The sequence below is a fragment of the Meleagris gallopavo genome, chromosome 5, assembly GCF_000146605.3.
Source record: "Meleagris gallopavo isolate NT-WF06-2002-E0010 breed Aviagen turkey brand Nicholas breeding stock chromosome 5, Turkey_5.1, whole genome shotgun sequence".
Taxonomy (NCBI): domain Eukaryota; kingdom Metazoa; phylum Chordata; class Aves; order Galliformes; family Phasianidae; genus Meleagris; species Meleagris gallopavo.
The window spans coordinates 38,386,694-38,401,995 of NC_015015.2; the positions used below are offsets into that span (position 1 = coordinate 38,386,694).

Below are 15,302 nucleotides of genomic sequence, written 5' to 3' on the forward strand. Positions count from 1 at the left end.
TGCAAGTACAATCTTACAAGACAGCAGCATAACCTTTAAATTCTGAAGAGACTTTATTGTGAAGTTCTTTAAACCTCACGGATTATTGTAAGATAAAAAAGTGTGCTTCAAATGTTAACAGAAATTCAAGGAACAAATTATGAGTAAAAGAACTCATGCCCAATACAGGACACTAGCCTTACTTTTTAGGAGTGCTAAAGAAGCATTAAAAACCTAGAACATTACTAGTAAAACAACTCCAAATGCATAAACTTAAGGACTAGAGATCTTCCATAAGCCTGAAAAATATAGCAATTTCAATAAGGAATTGAAGCAAGGGAAGAATAAAACTCTCCCTTAGGGTGCAGCGCCTTAGTACAGGCAACTTATAAATCCAAGATTTCATCATATTGTAAATTAGTAATACAAGTGAAGGTCATAATGAGAGTTTTGTAACCATTAGCTTGGAGCATGGTAACATGCAAACACAGCTATTATGTTGCTTTTAGAGCCAAGTTTTTACAGCACTGCACCTAAGCTAACAGATGGTGCCACGAGCACCAACAAGGCTTACCTGCAATTCACCTAATGCATCCCCTGATAACACAAAACTAACTCTGAATGGAAATCAGGTAGGCAAATGCAACAAACATCAGGCTTCTAAAATGAAAAAAATGGAAAAGGCTGGTTCCATCTCACTGCCATGTGAGACAAGAAAAAGTACAGCAGCAACTGTGGGCAATTTTTACATTCTCAGCAGGCCTACAGTGAGCTATGCAGATGCTAAGACAACACTGAGCAGAAGTCTCCAGTTCACCACCCCAAACATACTTGTCCACACAAATCCAACTGTAGGAATGTCTGAAGGCTTCAGATACCAGAAATACTGTTGGGAACTACAGGGAAGCTATCAAGCACAGAGAGGTACATTAAAGAGTTAGCACCCCCATTCAGACAGTTTGCTTTCATGTACAAAACAGACAATGTAATTAGTAGGTAAATCAGATCAGGATAAGTGTAAAAGCAGTTTCCCTTTTACCTATGAAATACTACAAGCATGGCTACTGAGAAAGTTATAACTGAGCATTAGGTTAAACTGAGAACACATACAGTGATTCCAGGGTAACTGGCAGTTTTTATCTTTCCACTCACCCATGCCTAAAACAGACCAATGTTTCTGACAGGATATGCTACACATACCAGTTTCCGGGAAAAGCCCAAATGGATATATTTTCACTGATGCAAAGCACAAAGACTACTCCCTCCTGATAATCCACACTAGTAAAGCCTTTACCTTTTTGTGCAGCTCTGGTGAGTGAATACTAGTTTTTTCTAGAATCATTCATTGCTTTGTGCTGCTCTCTAATAAGTTGCAAGATATTTACCCACTGACAGAGACAGTCCCAATACAGATGCATTAGAAATCCTACTCTTCCAACATCTTCGTCCAGTTTCATTTTCTAGTTCTGGTGCACACAGTATTATGTAACAGTTTCAGCAAAAACTTACGCTACTGAGATAAAGTGCTTTCCAAAACAACAACAACAAAAAAAATCACAAGGCTTTTTTCTCCCCCCTTTTTTTTTCCTAAAACCACACTCCAGACTGAAGCTTACTCAGTGCTATTAACTTCAATCATTTTCAGAAAGACACCACAAGAAATATCCATATACTTCAATTCCATGACTTCAAGACACATCCTTTCAGCCCTATATGGAACATTTCCTTGCAGTATGTAATTTAGTTCTGCACACACAGAACATCTTCATACTGCTAATCTACACAGTTACTTCCAATGCCTTTGCTTTGAGCTCTTCATCTACAACGTGTTTTATAAACTATTTCAGAAAACTAAAGCTAATTGTTTTGCAAAGATTGCTAAGAAAATTATAATCAATTTGAGATTCATTTAATAAAAATAGTACTTCACATAACGAGGTCACTGAATCTAAGTCTGCTAGAAACTACACCGGGGTTTTTCTGATTTAATATATTAATTTTAAAAAACAGGAGTTTTAAGCTTTTCCTGCACACTCGTATCTATACCTCTTTACTAAAAGACAGTAGGGATGTCAGTCAGTTGCCTGAGAGATTCAAGTATATGAAAACGACAAAATGTCTCAGAACAAGACATTGAGCACTCCTCTGTACCAAGACAAAACCTGGCTCCCACACTGGGTACACTGCAGCACCTTACCATCAATTCATTTTCAGACAAAAAAAAGCTCAAAGCATCAAAATGTGGGGTCAAGTTCTAGATCTGACATGATCACTTTTCTATTTGACCAGCATCAGAAATAGCTGTTCTAACCTAAGCACTAAAAACACGATTTAGGGAAGTACACTACACTGGCATTTCTTTCACTCAGAACTTTTTTAAACAGGACTTCCTATTTTCCATCCAGATACAGTATTCACTGGCCTATTCATGACACGATACACAGCAAATTGAGCCTTCAGATAAAAGTGCTTCTCATTAGATCCAGCCACAGAAATCTTGTGCACAAACAAAAACACAACACATGCAGCTCTTCCCTGAAAGTCAAGATCAAAACACAGGGAGTTTCAATTCATCTGTCTGGGAAGTTTACTTGTTAAACAGAAGCCTTTCAGGGGAAGACGCAATGTTGAATTAATTTATAAAATAAAAAAAAAATTAATATTAAATTTATTTTTGAACTGGGATAATCAGTTGCTAACAAACTCTCTGCTTGTGTCACCTGTGACAGTCTTTATGGAGAACCTAATATCAATAACCTACCCCCAAATCAGAACTGCTGCCTGAGGTCTTCTGTAACAGAAGTGAATGTACAGTTATTACCACTCTCATAGAAAAAGGCTACTGTAAGTAGACACCTTTCCCACTTGGTATGGGAACAAGCGTTTCACAGAAATACAGTAACCAATCTTTCAGTTACTTCTTTTTAATCCTCAAGTATCATGAGTACAAATATTTAAACTCCTAACATCTAGAACTGGTGTATTTTTGCAGCTGTTTGCTCTTTTCTGCATCAATTTCAAGGATATAAGTAGAAAAGTACAATGACGTCATATTCTCAGGTGATATAAACCGAAGTAGCTCAAATTAAACAAAACATTGAGTTACAAATGGAGATTTAGCTTGGAATATTCATTCAGATATTGGATACTGAATGGGAATAGAAGTTTTACTTCTAGATTCCAGAAGTTAGTTTTGGAAATAGTATAAATTTAACTTCCCCACTGTTAACAAACATGAAATATCTAATCCTCATTAAATTCCCAAAAAAATATTTCTGTTTTGGAATTATTACCATGAGTCAGCTTAATTCTACCACAAGCTACTATAAGTATATGAAGAAGCTACCATGAAATCATTTTAGGCATTGGCACTGGATCTTATCTCATCTACCACAGCATGATACAAACTTTGCCCAAAGCTGCCTCTAAAAGAAGTCATCTTTTGTCTTTCCTCCTTCCACCCTCTTATCCTTAGCAATTTGTTTACATTCTTGAGCTGCTTCCCCCACCCTCATTTTCTGCTAGCCAATTCCAACTGCTCATGTGGCTGCCTAGAGAATCAGAAACCAGCAAGTGAAAAACAAACTGCCTTGAAGTACTGTAAGCTGGATGGGTGACTGAGAAAAACAGAACCCTGGCCAGCAAGAGTAAGCCAATCTACTCTGACTTCTGGAGAAAACCTCACTGGTATTCACACTATGCTAAGACAGCTCACACTGAGAATTAGCAGGAAATAGCTTACAAACTGCCAGTTTAAGTGGCAGCTCCTTAACAGTAACTTGAGTGGGGACTAAAGGCCTCTAAAAATTATTTAAAACAACTTAAGATTATCTGTATTAGTCTAACTGCTGGAGATGGCAAGACTTTTTAACTGGTAACAGAAACTTTCACTAAAAGTTTTTTAAAATTCTTTAAATGCTATCAGTGAGTTAGTGCTTCAAATCACTCACCAGCTAACCCACTACCATATCAATCTCATATTAATTCAAAATCATCCAGTTTACACTCTGGTTCTTACTGCGAGCTTTTCTTTGCAGATACTTGGACTGGGGAGAATGTTTCCAAATCAAAACACAGACAGCAACCAGAACAGCATCAGAAAGCATACCACTGCTGTGATACTCCAGCTAGATCCTTCAAGAAGCATTTCACTTGCTTCTGGCATATGAGGTGTTTCTCCCTCAAACCCTTGTTTCTGCAGCTGAAGCATCACTCAGCATGTTGATATAATTCTTGATGTAGTTTCCAGTAAAATAGACCATATAACTATGCCACCAAAAATAACTGAAATAAATTAAACATTGTTTTGTTTAACCACACCACAGTACTAGCATAACACACAGAGCATTTCGGATACAAGGAGAACAGTAGAAAACTTTGAACAATATTGCTCTGCAAATAAATACTTAAACTATAGCCTAAGCCACACAGTTTCCACATTGAAATTTCTCAGTCTTTACCTTCTGTTCTTCTCTTTCTATTGCATTTTGACACTTCTCAATCTTCCACTGCCGCATGAAATCTCGCAGATACCCGAAGAGTGTGAGAACACCGTAGCCTACATAGGTCAGCACAGCAACCAGCATTGGTGTTTCTTCAAAAGCTTCATTGAAAGGCCTTTTGTATAATCCTCCATTGTGCACGATGTGATCTATCTGAAGTAAAAATTTAAAGAGAGGCAGCTGTAAGATACTCATTCAAGGAACATCAAACAGGCATTTCTGAGTTATCTCTCTGATCTTGTAACTGATTCTGCCCTCCCCTAGCCCAAATCCTAGTTCTTCCAGCTAGGTTCGGTCGTGACAAACACTGTTAGTCTCCACATACAAGGTTGGTGTGAGAATACCTCCTCATTCACCAAGACTTTCACATAACTGAAGTCACAGAGCAGAGGTTTCCAAGACCTACTAAAGAGGAGGAAAAAAAAAAAAACACAATAAAAAAAACAACTAAACAGAAAACACACAGAAATCCAGAAACAGAAATGAACAGTTCTATAAGATAAAGAATGTATTCTCAGGATTATGAAATCCAAAACAACTGGACAATATTCAAACAAGATTCTGCTACAGAAGCCTACACTGCCGTAAGAAAACAAGTATCCTCTGTGTTTCTCCGTAGCCTTAAGCCTAAAGATGCTGACATAACCACTGTACTCATCCATGTGGTGGACATGGCATCACAGACAAACAACTCATTGTATACATAGCCTCAACATTGCATATATGTCAGAACACAGAACAAAGGAAAGCTTTCTGCATAAAATCCACACGGCACATCGTCTTGTTACCTAAAAGCTATCTCCTGAAGAAAAGAATTTGACCAGTTGCATAACACGTGTGCACCTCAATTATGGTTGATGTGTTGTGACTGTTACAGAAAATATTTGAAATAACAAGGCAAGTGCTCACCCAACAGAACACCGTAGTTGTAAAAATGTCATAGTTTTAACTAGGCTACTTATTGGTATAAAATTCTGTAACTTTCTCCAAACATACTATGAAGGGTGTTGCCTGATGTGCAAGGGAGTGGCTGGAAGACAAGAAGGAAACCAAGATAAGCTTCAATAAATTACTATATTAACAATAACAGCACACTGAAAAAGGAGCCGGGTCAACAATGTTTGAATAGACTGAGTACTTAGAGTAGACTGTACTCAAGTTTCAGTTTATAGGCAAATATAATAAGGAGCCTATTATAAAACATTATAACCAAAGAAACATCAACACTTAGGGAAAAGGATGGTCCTAAATACATCAAAGAACGATAACCATAGCCAGCAGAACAACACAGGTCATTTTTGTATGGCATCCATAGGATCATATGGGAAGAGAAGCCAGAGTTGAAATAACTTATGTACCAGCTAACAAATCAATTAAAGCACACATGCTTTCCATGCAATAGTTTCTTTGGAAATCAGCATCTGTTCATTCCAGTTGCTGCAAGTCTGTATTTCAAGCCTGATACTATTATCTTAAGCTTAATTTTTTAGAAGCAAGGGTCTGCTTCATAAGATACAATCAGGTATAGCTATGCAGTCAATAACTGAGCACTACTTTTCCCCCAGCACCCATTTCTACCTCTTTCCTTTGCCAACACACATCCAGCTGGTTGCAGAGCAATATAGAATTTCACAATGTAGTGGCTGTGGTTGTCAAGACTTGAGAACTGGTAAACACGTGGAAACAAAATAAAGATACTGTAGAAATGTATTTTAGCAGCTGCACATATGCCAGATATAAATAACAGAATTGCAGTGCTTTGAGGCAAGGTTTAATACTGAAGTAGTTTTAAGATATACTGCTTACAGTGGTAGCTTAAGTTAGAAAATTTCGGACAAGTGTAGAAATCCCCCTAGGCTTACTACACTGCAGCTAAGATGAAGGCAGCTTAAAAGTTTTATCAAGGCCAGAGTTTCACACTATGTTTTCCTCCCGAAGAGTGCCAACCAAAGCATCTCACTTTGTCCCACTCACTCCCACTTTGAGCCATCTGCATCACCCTCTGGCTTGCACAATGAAAGCTAACCTGACTTTCAGCACAGCATCTCCCCAACAATGTGGAACTGACGCAGGCTGGAAATACAATGATTTGCAGAAAGTTATTTATTAGACTCTCACAATCTTTACACTGCTGCTCCACAAACTCATTTAAGAGATCTCAACAAACAAGAATGAACTGCTGCTGGGGAGGCATTAAAGCAAATGACAATCAGCAGACTCTGTAAGTCAACCCTACAAAGGAAAGAAAACAAGTGCCTTTTCTTCTCTAATACTCTCAAGACCTCTTAACTTTATTATTGTAGCTCCAATTCATGAAACCATAACGTTTTACTGCACCATGCAACAAAGCTCTCAAGTTACTACAATTTCAAAACTTGAAGAATTACAGTTGAATTTGGTGACCTCAAGCTGACAGCCTGGGCTCCAAATAGCAGCTACTGTGGAGATGTGCAACATCTACTACCTGTAGCTGTCTATAAGTAATTGCTCATTTCTGGATGAGCAGACAGATGGCAGTGACAACCCAAATGGCTTAGCATCTAATAAATGGAGATCACATCAAAGCTTCTAATGCCTTTCTCAGGTTACTGGATGTTCACCTGGAAGAGACGAAAGGTTACAAACTAACAGTTGAGGTTAATCACCAATAGCTATTGATGAGTAAATAAATAAATCAGTTCTGATCAGAAACAGTGTGTAACACTTTTTCTCTCCTTAGAGATGCCCTTGCTTGTGAAAAATGCTAAAATTAAGGTTGCCTTGCATTGTCAAAAGTAACATTTCGTTGAGAAAGACTTTTTTAGGAATATAAGCATCGATTCAAGACAAATTAATTTCACCTCCTGGTATTCTTCTACCACTGTGCTCATACAGAGCAGGACAGCCTGACAAAACAGTGTTTGACATGGGAGTGAAAATAAAGCAAAAGTGCGTCACTGAATTCCTCCATGAAGAAAAAAATGGCACCCACTGACATTCATCAAGACTTGCTGAATGTTTATGGAGACCAAGCAGTGGATGTGAGCACACTGAGGCGCTCGGTGATGTGTTTCAGCAGTGGCAACAGCAGGTCACCCTCTGCTGGTACAGATTTTGATGAGTGCAGGCTCTTGTTCGTGGCTGGTAAAAATACAGCAAATAGCTGATGGTAGTGACTATGTTAAAGAAAAACAGCATCTTGTAGCTGAGAATTTGCTCTATCAAGTAGTGTTACTGTGTTCTTTGTAACTGTTGTGATTTCTGTGGAAATAAATAGGAGTCATTAGTTTTGGAGTGACCTACATACAATCCTTACAATTATTATGATACTGTCTCTGGTACAGAGGATGGGATTATGGATGTACACACACACACTGTAAGCACGCCTTAGCTTACATTCTTACCCAAGTGCTGTGCAAAGTTGTGCTTTAAAGAACACTCTGTCCTACAGGTAGCATCAGTTCTTGCAGTGCCTTAAGCTCAGGGACCACCAGAACCAGACTCCAGCTCAAATTCTCACAGAACATTCTTACATTGGTATCTCTTAGCACGATTACACGCCATCTGACATCAGGGATAGAGCAGTGTCTTCTACACAGATATAGTTCTCATTTAAGTCACTCCACTAAACATAAATTCACAACTAGATATGTAGCTAATGGCATGCTTCACCAGTAGAGACCTCTGCCGTCTTACTAAATGCACAGATAACTCCATCAGAGTTATCAAAGTAAGGGAAAAATGCAACTGATAACAGTAAACTTGCTTTTACTTGCACCCTTCACAATTGCCCTAAGTTTGGACAGATCTTCAGAGAAGGACTTCCATGCGTCACCCTGTCATGGATTTACAAAGGGGAGAAAAAGAATCAAGCAAACAGATACAGATTTCAGTATTAAGTTACCGCTGCCAGCAGCCGAAACAGGACACACATCAAGCTAACATTATGCTTAACCTGTCTGTTCATGAAAAACTTATTTCTCAAGGTCAGTCGGAGAAAGGGTTTTCAGTGCACATGCTACACCTACGTCAGCAGCCAGTTAGGCTAAGAGCTCCCTCTCATCAAAGTCAGCATGGCAGAAACAGGTGGATACAGAGGAGCATGCAGAAGCCAAACTCCGACTGTAGGGCAGCACAGCACATAAACTTCCAAAAGCATTAGAGAAGTTTTGCAAGAAGACAAAAGCCATGTGTAAGCACAGGAACATGCACAGGTACCACTGCAGACAGTACAGACAGGATTTAATCAATGAATCTTTTAAAGTTGTTTATTATAAATATTTGTCATGATAAATACCCTGCACAAGTGGGATCACTACAGGCAGAAAGATGCTACAGAAGCACAGCACATGCAACACAGTTAATAGTGAACACCATAAGCACTTATACTGCTATCCCAGGAAAACCACAACACTCCTTATTAAAGGAGACTGCTCTACTTCTTGCTGCAAGGAAAAACAAAAGCCAGATGAGCCCAGCTGATTTTATGTAAATGCCTTAAAAGTTGCTGGAAGACAACTTTGCAAAATTCCTATTAAAATGTAGCAGCTTCTGATGACACGTACCACACACACTGCAGACATTCCACTAGGAGTCATACAGCTTCTGGTTTTAGATGTACAATAAAAAGCTACTTCCCAGGGTTGCTGGGGAAAGATTCCTGTCAGCTACAGGGAATGCATGGAAAGATAGGGCATGCAGCTCAAAAGCAGTCACATTTGTTATATGGAATCAAGAGAATAAGAACGAAAGAAACTACAATTTCTCAGAGGCAGCCTCACCTGAGCTATTACTTATTCTGTGTTTATTCCTCCCTGTCACCTGCAGACTTTCTTCTTGTGCTGCTTTGTTCCTAGCCTTCACATCTCAAACTGCTGCAATGGTAAAAACACTAAGATTCACTACCAAAATTAGAAGGCTCTGGTTTGAGTGACATTTTAATCTTTCAGGAAAAAAAAATAAAAAATAAAAAATCACTGGAGGTACATTTTTTTTTTTTACACGACAGACTTTATCACTCTGGTGTACTCCCACTTAAATATTTGTTCTTGTTGGTACGGATTATCAAACATTTTAATCTGCAAATATTATTTCCCAACAAATTTGACACTCCTTTGATAAGTAGGATGCCTTTGCCGTATCCACACAAAAAGTATAAATCTCTCACACATGTTCACGGTTTAAATGTATGCCTCCTTTTTTAAGAGTGATACAATTAAGGCTATTTTTGCCTGCGATTAGTACTGACCTACATATATATAATAACTGACCATTCGAACTCTCCTGAGAATACACTTTTTCCTGATAGTTTATCTTGTTACCTCAAATCTACTACATTATCTTATCTAGTATGTTCAATCAATCTGACATATACAGCATTTTGATAAAACATGCCTTACATATTCAGCTACTAAGCGTGCAATGAAGAATTCCAAAGACAGAACAAGTCAGTGGATCACTAACAGACCGAGCCACAGGCTCTCAGGTTTTTACAAACCTACCACTAAAACGAAAAAAATTGCTACGAAATGATACCACTCACGTAGTTGCTTTAACAAAAAGTGATTTTGCATATAGTTATAAAATGTTATTGGAGCATGTAAGGAACAAAGTAGCTTAATTTAAAATGGTAGTCTTAACATTATTTCAATATTTTATTCAAACTGACCTCAGTAACACACGGATTTAAAAGAAGCCAGTCACATTAACTGTGGGTTTGTTCTTATATTAGAACGGATAAAGAAATTTTCAGACAACTCTGACACTGATGTTACAGTCACTAATTTAATATGATGGCTTCTAATATTCATTTAGCCAGAAAGATGTTGTCTAGCTATTCCTTCCACAAAGGCTTGTAGACTTTTATAATTACATTTGGTATTAGGAAAGTATCATCAATGCACAGATAGGGTTTTTCAGAAATAGTTCTGTCAGTTAAAACATCTGAAGGAGATCATAGTCTTTTCTAGGTCAGCCAATTTTCTACTCAGTTCAGTTTTATGTTACTCATGCAACACATGTTGTTAATCAAAAACCCGAGCTAGAAACAGAATGTAATAAGTTTCTTTATGTCTCACACAAGCCTCAGAATACATGCTAAGAACCCTAACATCTACATTTTTATCAGGGTTCAAGGATTAAACACTCATGTCTAACCCAGGGCACATTCCTAAAGTCCAGGAGTTTATCTGTGCAATCATGGACTAACTCTGCTCAGAAGAAACCTCCAGTGGCCACCACGTCCACCCCTAGCTCAGAGGAGGTCTCAGCACAGCAGGGTTTTGAGGGCCACATTCAACCTAGACTTGAACACTTCCAAGGACAGACTACAGCCTCTTGGGGAACTCCTTCCAGGATTCTTCTGTTCTCATGGAAAAAAATCCTTAATATCTAGTCAATGTTTCTCATTCTTCCAAACAACATGTTGCTTCTCATCCTATTGCCACTCAGTTTCAAGAGCCTGGAACCGTCTTCTCTGCCTTAGGCTAAGAAATCTAGTTCTCAGCCTCTCCTCATACTTCACGTGCTTCAGTTTCCTCAGCCTCTTGTTGGCCCTCCAATGGTTTCACAGACTGATGAGGATGCGTGACTATCTTAATGGAAAGCTCAGTACTGGGCACAGCACTCCATGTGTTCTCACTTCCTCGTGAGTATGTTCATGAGATTTAGTTCTTAAGATCCAAGAGTATTCAATTTTTCTGTCTGTTGTTAAGTACTTGCATTTTAAAATTTGCATATAGGCTCAAAAAAACAACCAATTTCATACTCAAATCTCTTATCTTAATATACAATTAACAGATAAAGTTATTCAAAAATCTTTATCTTAACCTTCATCTCAAGTGAAGGTTATTTGTTCACCTCGAACGAAGGTTATTCATACTGCTGCAATCATAAACTCACTGTAAGGAGAAAAACTTCTAGCATTTGTTCTCCTCTTCCTAAATACAGTCTCCCAAAGAAGTCTCACTCTGATTCCAGCAAAAGTCTATAAAATGAGGACGGAGCCAGCATTCTACTGCACCCTGAAGCACTTCATGAGATGATATTGTGCAAAGTGATTAATCGTAAGCTCAAAGGACCACAAAAGCTGTGTTCAGCATGCACATGTCAAACTTACTAGAGAAAAGCTTATGCTGCTGGTGTTAATGCTGTGAGGATTCAGAACTTGTAACAGTTTTAAAGCAATTCAGCTTTCTCAGTCATCCCCCTCTCTTTAATTGAGGTATTTCTTCCCTTCCTGAGGAAGTCATGTGAAAACCTGTTTACTAAAGGATGTCTGTAATACACTATCTGGAGATCACTCTAGCACAGTATTGGAAAATCTAGAATCATCCAGAAATTTAAGAGTTCTTTGCATAATTCCAACGCCTATGTAACTGACTTGGAAATACTGTGCACAACAAATTAAAAACTTGAAATCTAAACTCTACATTCCTTTTTTTGTTTGTTTGTTTAGTTCGAGATTATTTCTTCTGCAACGTCTAAAACTATAAGAGAAACCATCCTAATGTGAGAAGCTCAATTAAGAAATCCAGAAAAACACATTAGTGAACTTCTATTCAGAGTAGCAGACAGATTACAATAACTCAACATGGAAAGCAAGGGCATCTTGTCTTACTATATAGGTCCCAATCCCCCTGTTCTAAGCAAGAATTTATTTATTTTAACACAATCTTAAAAAATCATTAGTTGTTTGTTTCAGAGAAAGACACTGCATTGGAGAAACACATTCCAGCCTAAGATTGTATCACAGAAAGAAAAAGTGATTATTCTTGCACTCTTAATAATATTCCAAAGTGTCTTGATAGAATTTTAGTACCATTTTTTCTACTGAACCCACATAGCACCCTCTCCAAGAGACCAGAAGAACAGAAAAAGCAGAATCACACACAACTTGGAGTGCTAATCTCACTATTATTTTACTTGACTTGCTTTCTTTCTCTCAGCTATGTTTATTTCCTCTATTCAAGACAATACTCTCTGGGATGTCAGGCCTTCATCTTACCTAGTGTGGTATTACACTAAAGCATAAGAACTCAAAGATTAGTCTATTTTAATCACACGCTCTTAACTGTACACAGCATCAGAAGTTGCTCACTTTTTTCACTAACTTTCCACAGTTTTTAATTGCTAGAAGGTTCTTCAACCATTTTTACTGTTCCTGTTTTAACAAAAAAGCTTACAGTGAGATTGTTGCACTCACTGAATTTGAATCTCTAAAGAGATTGATTGTTTGCAGAATCAAAGTACTTTGAACACTGGACTTCCTAGCAAAGCAAAATAACAGCTCTTTCTCTATCTTGGTACTCGAACAGAATGATTTTCTTTACATGCTGAAATCCTACTTTCAAATTATTCCTTTCTGAGCTACTGATAATATTTCACCATCTCCAAGGCAGCCAAAGTCAGCTCCCACAGTTTCAGTGGGCGGGTTTCTTCTCTTAATAAGAAAAAGGAAGAGCAGTTTAGATCCCAGCAGGAGACAAAGTAACATTAAAAAATGAAGGTGAACATTCCCACCCTCTTGTGCTCATGATGGAATGGCAGTAGAGTACATTCAGTCTCTCATTGTGGTGAGAGCTGTAAGCACAACCCAAAGTCTGTGTTGTAAAGGTAATACTCTTTAGCCTGAACTTTTTTATAGGGGAAAAAAAATTGAATAAAATATAGCTTACTTGAGCAACTTACAGGACAGACATCTTAGGTACAGTTAATCTTACTATTTTTCTACACTGTTAAAAAGACATAAAGCCTGCCTGTCTTACGTAGCCCTACAGGAAGGTGTGGAGATGTATCTGAGTGATACTCTCACAAGCTCCAGGTTTTTCCAGATAAATCATCAGCGTTTGCAACACTTCCTTATACCAAAGGCTTTTCTTCCCCTTCCTCTTTCCATCAACATATTAATTTTCTCTAGACCTTACTTCTCTTCTTGCCTCTTACTTCTCTCAGGCACCAAACAGGCATTCTTGCAAAAGAATCTTTTTCCCTACCCTTTACTTTTCTGTTCTTTTCTATTACCCAGTTACTGTACCTATAAGCTACCTCCTTTTTGGTACTCAATTACTTTGCATTCCACAGATCTTGCCACTTGCATATTCTCAAGTGCTGTACATGGTACGTACATATATGTAAACGTTTACCTACACAAATATATTTAACACACAATAAGCATTAACATGCTCTCCTACAGAGAGACAGAGCAATGAAGATTTAAAAAAAAAAGCCAAACAGCCAAATCTGTGTTGTTTTCATGACAGTACCTTTGGGGGTCCTAAACTCCTAGAACAGATGATATTTGAAAAACAAACAAACAAACAGTAAACTATGAGTAGCCCTAAGCAGTCCCAACCCTCAGCTAATGTTTGAACACTTTGACCCTCAATTTGGAAGTCAGGGATCTGACCATGAAAGATGTTGGAGAAAGGAACACGCGGTTTCTAATCATAAACAACTTCTTAATCAATAAGCAGGTGCTAGAAAAGCTTTAAAGCTTTCTTATAATCACCTTACATGACTAGACTTCAGCTTTTTGCTAAGATGTTTAATGATCATCAGCACTACAGTAAGAGTTTCTCCCTTTAGAAGTGATCTCAAGTGCCTCTGGTTTGCAAGACATATTCAAACACACTATCATATACAAGCCAACAAATGAATATGAATTCTCATAACACATGGAAGTTCACTTCTTCAGCTTGACATGAACAGCTTTTCCATTCACATGCTCCACCTTTCACGTTTTCCAAACATGCAGCTGTACACAACTCTTGAAGAAAATGTTCCCTCAACCATCCCTTACTGTTCTTCCAAAGCAGAACCTCTACTTAAAATGTGTGGAACGGGCCGGGGGAAGGGGTGGAAGGGAAGAACATCAGAACGCTCACCACCACTACTTGTGCTTAGTACAAAGATTTAAACCTAAGGCTTTATAGTGAGCAATTTTTGGTGTCTGCAAAGCAAGACTGCCAGCTCCATAACTTCCTCAACAATAAACCTGGATAAACTGATACTGCTGCCAAGAAAAGGTGTCGTAACCTCCCCCAACTGTTCACTCCCAACAATGTGCTGCTATCTGCTCCCGAGTGCCAGGGAGAGACCGTGAGTGTCCACCCAGGGAAGGAAATGCAGGAAACGACCTGGGTTAAACTCAAGTCATGGAAAAAAAAACAAAAAGCGTGCCTTTAGCCTGCATCAGTTCTCAACTCCGGTTCACTCAGAGACAACATGAACTTTCCCTGAGGAGCTGCAGGGGAAAATAGGGAGCAATAGGAAGGACACCCGCAGGGGAAGGCTTCTCTCCAGCAGCAGTACCAGGTGTAGGCCTCTGATAAAATAAGTTCCATATTGCTAGGACTACTTCTGAGAGAACCACTAACATTATCACACAAAAGTTGGGTGCTCTGCAGGAAAACAACTGGAACTGTGAAGATGCAAACACGCAGCGAGATGAGAACTGCTGCAGAAAGCCCTTCACGCTCCCGGATTAGGAAGTTCCTGCTCAGAGGACACACCGCACCTGAGCAACGTCAAGGAACTAATTGCCGCTTTCTGCTAAAGCACGGACCTGTTACACAGGAGCGGGATTCTAGCTTAAAGCCACAGAAACCCAGCGGCACGGGCACGGCCAGCCCAGACAGCCAGGCATCCCAGACGCGGGCAGCGGCCCGGCCGCCGTTACCCGCCGAGCCCCCGGGCTCCAGGTCACCACCGGGGATGCGAGACCCGAACTTCCGCGGGCTCCGCCACAGCCCCCCAGCTCTCCCCTCGGCTCGCCGGCTGCCCTCGGCCCGCTCAGAGCCCAGCCCAGCACAGAGGCGCTGCCCCGCCCGTCCCGAACTCCCG

General features: G+C 39.2%; 1 protein-coding gene across 1 annotated transcript in view; it reads right to left on the minus strand.

Moving 5' to 3' along the window:
• The window catches only part of SPTLC2 (serine palmitoyltransferase long chain base subunit 2), a 54,046-nt gene extending 49,355 nt beyond the window's left edge, over nt 1-4,691 (minus strand). Inside the window, exon 1 of the mRNA XM_010711777.2 lies at nt 4,440-4,691. Within this exon, the coding sequence (XP_010710079.1) occupies nt 4,440-4,676 (237 nt within the window). The 5' untranslated portion in view covers nt 4,677-4,691. The remainder of the gene's footprint in view (nt 1-4,439) is intronic.
• Between the last annotated feature and the right edge of the window lie 10,611 nt (nt 4,692-15,302).